At 43.6% G+C, this 6,739-nt stretch overlaps 1 protein-coding gene across 1 annotated transcript in view; it reads left to right on the top strand.

The window, feature by feature from the left end:
* The window catches only part of LOC143124117 (echinoderm microtubule-associated protein-like 6), a 77,203-nt gene that overhangs the window by 65,343 nt on the left and 5,121 nt on the right, over positions 1 to 6,739 (top strand). Inside the window, exons 31-37 of the mRNA XM_076285430.1 lie at positions 758 to 931; positions 1,139 to 1,350; positions 2,001 to 2,158; positions 2,479 to 2,593; positions 3,007 to 3,195; positions 3,592 to 3,764; positions 5,984 to 6,146. Of these exons, the coding sequence (XP_076141545.1) occupies positions 758 to 931; positions 1,139 to 1,350; positions 2,001 to 2,158; positions 2,479 to 2,593; positions 3,007 to 3,195; positions 3,592 to 3,764; positions 5,984 to 6,146 (1,184 nt within the window). The remainder of the gene's footprint in view (positions 1 to 757; positions 932 to 1,138; positions 1,351 to 2,000; positions 2,159 to 2,478; positions 2,594 to 3,006; positions 3,196 to 3,591; positions 3,765 to 5,983; positions 6,147 to 6,739) is intronic.

Genomic DNA, 6,739 nt, shown 5'->3' with positions numbered 1-6,739 from the left:
GACTGGGACATGACCGCAGGTCAGAGTTGAACCTCGGTCCAAAACATGGTATAGACGCTGTAAACACTTTGCTCCACAGCGCCCCCCACTGATGATTTTTTTTTCTCCAACTGTATTCTGTAGGGAATAAATTCACCTTCTCAACCCAAATGTATTCTGTGGAGATTAAACACCCTTCTCAACCCAAATGTATTCTGTTGGGATTAAATACCCCTTCTCAACCCAAATGTATTCTGTGGGGATTGAATACCCCCTCTCAACCCAAATGTATTCTGTGGGGATTGAATACCCCTTCTCAACCCAGATGTATTCTGGGGGATTAAATACCCCTCTCAACCTAAATGTATTCTGTGGGCATTAAATGCCCCTTCTCAACCCAAATGTATTCTGTGGGGATTAAATACCCCTCTTAACCCCACCTCACCTGGACCTCTGTTTGTTAGTGTCTGTGCTAGTAGGTGTCTAAGAGCACCAGACTGTGTTAGTAGGAAGCACTGATGTTTATTTATTTATTTATTTATATTTTACCAAATTTGATTCTCTGGGGATTAAATCAACCCCACTTCATCTGGTGCTCTGTCTGTTAGTCCAAAGAGCACCTCAGATGTACAGCTTCTGAGTCCAGGAAGTGCTCCTTTTTTAAACATTTTTGTGATCTCTGCCTGTTAGTGTCTGTGCTCGTAGGTGTCTGTGAGCCCCAATGTGAGCCCCACTCACAGACCCCTGAGTTTGTCCTGCCTGTTCTCCCACCATCCAGGGACCACGCCGTCCATCCACGTGTGGGACGCCATGAGCAAGCAGACGCTGTCCATATTGCGCTGCCCGCATGGCAAGGGTGTGGGCTACGTCAACTTCAGTGCCACTGGCAAGCTGCTGCTGTCTGTCGGGGTGGACGCCGAGCACTGCATCACCGTGTGGCGATGGCAGGAAGGTGAGTCCATCATATCAGCCAATCACATCAGAGGTGGGAAAAGTCCATGTTCACTCAAAGTGGACATACAACTGTTCAAAAGTCCAGGTTCATATAGGATAATTGATATCAACTCTTTTAAAACCAAGGTTCAAGTGCTGATTCACAACTTCTCACAGTATACTTTAAAGAGAACTTTGTGTGTGTATGTGTGTGTGTGTTTCAAAGGAGCAAAAGTGACCAGTAAAGGGGGCCATGCAGACCGCATATTTGTGGCCGAGTTTCGGCCGGACTCTGACTCTCAGTTTGTGTCGGTGGGCATCAAACACATCAAGTTCTGGACGCTGGTCGGAGGCTCCCTCATGTATAAGAAAGGGGTGGTGGGGGGCGTGGTGGACGACGCCAGGATGCAGACCATGCTGTCAGTGGCCTTTGGTGCTGTAAGTGTTCAATTGTCCTTTGACTACACTTTGACTCATTCCTTAAATCTTCTGCCCTCTCATCCGCTGGTAATAGTATTGGTTGATGTAGTATTAATTGCTATCTAAGGTCTCCTCAGCATAGTAGCTTGAATGCTATTCCTCATTTATGTGAATATCTTTGGATAAAAGTGTCTACTAAATTAATACATGTAAATATAAATGTCATCTGAATTATCACGTCTACAGTGAACATCTCTCATTAAACATTTAACAGTCAATTATGTATCACTAATGTTATCCTCTAACAGATAATCTTTTTGAAACATAACAGTTAATTTATAGCAAAACACATTTAGTTAAATAATGACATGGGAAATATACAGTAATGTATACTGCATAATTTGAGTTAGCTAAGTTTGCTTTATCATATAGGGCCCTAATTTATATTGCGGGCAAAGTGCTGTCAGCATGCAAAGTTCTTGTGCATGTACCATAGTTCTGATTATTATCGTGTGGCAGGTGGGAGCATTGGGCTGACTTATCAAGGTTTGCAGTTGCCCATGGTGATACTACTATTTAAATTAGCTTTGGTTAGACTTAAGACTTTGCACTTTGCCCCTCATTCAAATCAGGGCCCTAAATGTCCCAGTGTTTGTGTCTCCCTCCAGAACAACCTAACGTTCTCGGGTGCCATCAACGGGGACGTGTACGTGTGGAGGGATCATTTCTTGGTGCGGGTGGTGGCCAAAGCTCACACGGGCCCGGTGTTCACCATGTACACCACGCTCCGAGACGGCCTCATCGTCACCGGCGGCAAGGAGCGACCGTGAGTCACACACATCGAGAGTGTACACTCATTACCGTCATTTCAATGAGAAGTCATTACATGTACTTCACAGACACAAGGCACAGAATATGTAGAGAGTCAGATATTCTTATCTTTGTAGATCAGGTATGAGTGTGTGTGTGTGTGTGTGTGTGTGTGTGTGTGTGTGTGTGTGTGTGTGTGTGTGTGTGTGTGTGTCTGTCTGTTTGTGTGTCTGTGTGTATGTGCATGTGTGTGTGTGTGTGTGTGTGTGTGTGCGTGTGTATGTGTGCATGCATACTGTATGTTTACACTCGTCTGTGTTTTTAATGTTCCGTCAGGACGAAAGAGGGTGGAGCAGTGAAGCTGTGGGATCAGGAGATGAAACGCTGTCGAGCGTTCCAGCTGGAGACGGGGCAGTCGGTGGAGTGCGTCCGCACCGTGTGTCGGGGAAAGGTGAGTGGTCGCCACTCCTCAGAGTCCTGTACTGACACACCCATCCATGTTATCATCACTTGCCTGAACTCATTCTCTCTCCTTATCTTTATCCACTTGCTGTCCTGTTATCATCTGACTGAATTTGTTTTTAAAACGCAAAGTATCACATAAGGTAATGTTTGTACTGTATATCTTTGTTTAGTCTGTTTGCAGATGTTCAGAGAAGGTGTAGTAATTTAGTGGTATGGTTTTATATTTCAAATAGTATTGTTTGTCTGTCCCCAAGCAAACAGCCCTAGAACAAACCCATCCATTTTGTGATTCCCATCCAATGTTCGAATGTGTTTTCATAGAACTCAATAGACTGAAAAATTGACAGTTTGGCATCAAATGTTGAATGTCTGTAAGGTGTCTGTTCTTTTCCGTCTAAGGGTAAGATACTGGTGGGAACTAAGGATGGAGAGATCATTGAAGTGGGAGAGAAGAACGCCGCCTCCAACATCCTGATTAACGGCCACATGCAGGGAGAGATCTGGGGTCTGGCCACCCATCCCGCTAAGGACGTCTTCATCTCTGCTAGCGACGACGGAACAATCCGGATATGGGACCTAGCAGACAAGGTGAGGCCAAGGCATTGGGCAGGCCAGCCTGTAATAGAGATGCTGGCTATTGAGAACGACTGGAACTACAGGAACTACTTCATAGGTGTGCAAATATCTGAAGTTAATTGATGCTCTCAAAAACACATCACATGGTGGAATACTAGGGGTGAAGCCACTCATAACTTTACCCCAGTTAGTAAACAGTCTAAAGCCATCTATCTATCTATCTATCTATCCTCTCCCTCTCTCTCTCCTGCTTTCTCTCACCCCCCGCCTCTCTCTCTCTCTTCTTTTTGTCTCTCTGAGTTCCCCCGCATCTCTGAGATCTGAGATGAAGGAACTGGGCAGCCTACAGTAGAGATGCTGGCTATTCTCAGGGTCAGTCTTGTTCACGCTCTCCTCTTCTCATGCCAGAAACTGCTGAACAAAGTCAGCCTGGGCCATCCAGCCAAGTGTGCAGCCTACTGCTCCGATGGGGAGATGGTGTCGGTGGGGATGAAGAACGGAGAGTTCATCATCCTCCTCACCAACTCACTCAAGATGTGGGGGAAAAAGCGAGACCGAAGCGCTGCCATTCAAGACATAAGGTAGGAATAGAATGCCCATAGTCGTTGATAAAAAAATCACATTTGGGAGATGATGAAAAGCTTCTCTTCAGTGAAAAGCTACTTGCCAAATCTTTTTTGTTACAAAATGAGATAAGAGATGATCCGAACACAAAGGAGCTCCCATTTAAGTTTTTTTTTGTATTTGCAGTGACGTAGAGGAGCTCTTTGGCAGTGTTGGGAAAGTTCACTTTCTACGTGAACTAGTTCAAAGTTCAGTTCACAAATTTTAAAATGAACTAGTTCAGTTCATAGTTCATAATTCAAAATTTTGAACTAAGTTCACACTTTCCAAAAATGAACTAGTTCATAGTTCTTTTTTTTTTTTCATATGTTGCTGCGAGCTATTATTTTTCAAAATTATTGCCACAGCCCATATAGAATGCAGTTAATTTGGGTTGAGGATCTGTCTTGACAGTCTTTTGATTTTGTATTGGCTTGCACATACCTTGAAAGGCTAGCCAGGTGCTTCAGTTCAATGTGCCGTTTCAGGTTTGCTGTGGATGTGACTGAAGTGCGGGCAAAGTTTGCACAGAAATGTACGATTTTTCCCATCCTCACCGACCTTGTCATAAAACTTGTTTAAATGATCGATCATACGACGCCTCCTTGCTGCTTTGTCGTCTACATCAGCCTTTCTCAAACTTCTTTGACCTGAGGCCCAGTCAAGGCATACTTTGGGGTCATAGGGCCCACCTACATGAACCCACCCCCTCCTCCCACCCCCCATCAAATTATAATGATATCACTATTATTATTTTTATACTATATTGCTATACATTCACTTCAAAACAGTCAATGTTTAAAGTGCTAAGATTGTTCACAAAAGTTTGTGAAAACATGCACATCAGAGTACTGCTTTACTACTGTAAAATATAATTAGGCCTGCAATGTTTTTGCATTGTTGGATGATGCTTGCATGAGAAATACTTCTCAAAACAAAAGCAATTATATGGGTGCCGTTGTTTTGGGATCTTTCCCTCATGCAAGCATCATACACTGATAGAATATTTATATGCTATTTAAATACATTTCATTTGAATGCCTGATTGTAAGGATTCAGGAAACACAACCAGCTTTTGTGAATGGTAAATGGCGGATCAGATCATGCGTAAATCACTGATCTGGAGATCTTTAGCTATCTTTAACTAAGACTAATTAATAGCTTTTGGCTGACTTTAATACTTAATGCTAGACAGTGTTTTATATAGTCTGTGCTCTGTTTTTATGGAAGTTGCGTAAATCCACGTCGTTCTATTAAATGTCGTTTCATAATTAAATAGCCTTCCAATAGGTTGAGCTTAGCTTTGCTACCAACGTGCACACGCATGCATTGAATAAACGCTCATACCACGACTTAATTCTATGCCTCTATGTTTGATGACACCAAATTAACAAGTATTTCCTACTAATTGCAGAAACGTTTGTTTTCTTTTTCTGTCCGCGGTTCCTTGATCAATTGCGCAGCAAATTATCAGACGATGCCCCGGGAATAATTTCACTCTGCAGACCAGCATTGTCCACGTTGCGGACCGCGGCCCATAGTTTGAGAAATGGTGACCTGCATGCTGCCATATTAAGGCCTTTTTACGGTGTGTTTTAGCCGGGTTTTCATGTGGAAGGCTGTGTAGAAATCTGGCACCCTATTGAACGAAGTTAAACTGAAAGAGCGTGCCGTTCACAGACACCAGAATGAACGAGTTCACAGTAACGTTCATCAGGCAGTAATGCAGGACGTTCAGTTCAAGTTCGGTCAAAATATGAACGAGTTCATGAACTTTCGTTCAACGAACGCGTTCAGGCACAACACTGCTCTTTGGTGTGTGGATAATCTCGTATCTCTTGTATACTATATGCTTGGATCCATCCAAATTACTTTTGAGATGAGCGTGGCCTCTCAATGTTTCGTTATTGTTACAAAACGATGCAAAAAAATCATATCATGCGTTCATATGTACTGAGACACTAATGCCCCCATTGTTGGTCCCATCGGACACACAATATGGCTACCTCAGTCCACTAGCAGAGGACAATGCACCTGATGCCTGGTCAGCAAAGTGGACCAGCTTTCTGTACCTGGATTGCACCTAGTCCTAGACTAAAATATAACTTCAATCTCGACAGAAAAAAAAGCATGTAGTCTGGAATTGTTTGTGAATTTGTGCTGGAAAACTGGACCGTTAGGTGTTTCCCCCCTCCAGGTTTAGTCCAGATAAGCGTCTGCTGGCGGTAGGCTCAGCGGAGTGCACTGTGGACCTGTATGACCTCACACAGGGCCCCTCGCTAAACCGCATCGGCTACTGCAAGGACATCCCCAGCTTCCTCCTCCAGATGGACTTCTCCGCTGATAGCAGGTTCATCGAGGTACTAAAAATACTTTGTACATATGTGTGTGTGTGTGTGTGTGTGTGTGTGTTTGTGTGTGTGTGTGTGTGTGTGTGTGTGTGTGTGTGTGTGTGTGTGTGTGTGTGTTTGTGTTTGTGTTTGTGTGTGTGTGAGTGTGAGTGTGAGTGTGTGTGAGATTTAATATGATATAAATCTATCGCCCATGTCTACTCAGGCAATGGTTGCATTTTATGAGTAATAATTAAGGAAACATGTATTGTATGACCTAAAATAATCTTTGTATAAACAGTAAAAATCCAGCATAAAAACACAAGGAGAACTGGAACTATATTTAGTGGGATACATATATGGTAAGCCTCGGTTATTTATAGCCCACTTCCATCTATACACAATAACCCCTACACAGAGTCCGGATTAGTCTTTCTGCAATTTATTTAACACACTCCCAAGAGAGGCATTCTTGCCAAAGGTTGGTATCCTGTGAGTGGTCGTGTCCTGGTTGTTGTGCTTTTCGGCCCTTTCTGTGTGGGAAGCGAATCAGGAGGGTGGTGTCTGATGTCAGCTGCATAGCGGAGCAGTGTGGAACAGAGGGTTTGGGGGTGACTCAGAGA

The sequence above is a fragment of the Alosa pseudoharengus genome, unplaced genomic scaffold, assembly GCF_046254945.1.
Source record: "Alosa pseudoharengus isolate Yale_2024_CS ecotype anadromous, Long Island Sound unplaced genomic scaffold, YU_APseudo_1.1 YU_APseudo_1.1_scf_15, whole genome shotgun sequence".
In the NCBI taxonomy this organism is placed as follows: Eukaryota; Metazoa; Chordata; class Actinopteri; order Clupeiformes; family Clupeidae; genus Alosa; species Alosa pseudoharengus.
Note: the sequence above shows the minus strand (reverse complement) of the source record. Positions and strands in the feature narration are given on the sequence as shown.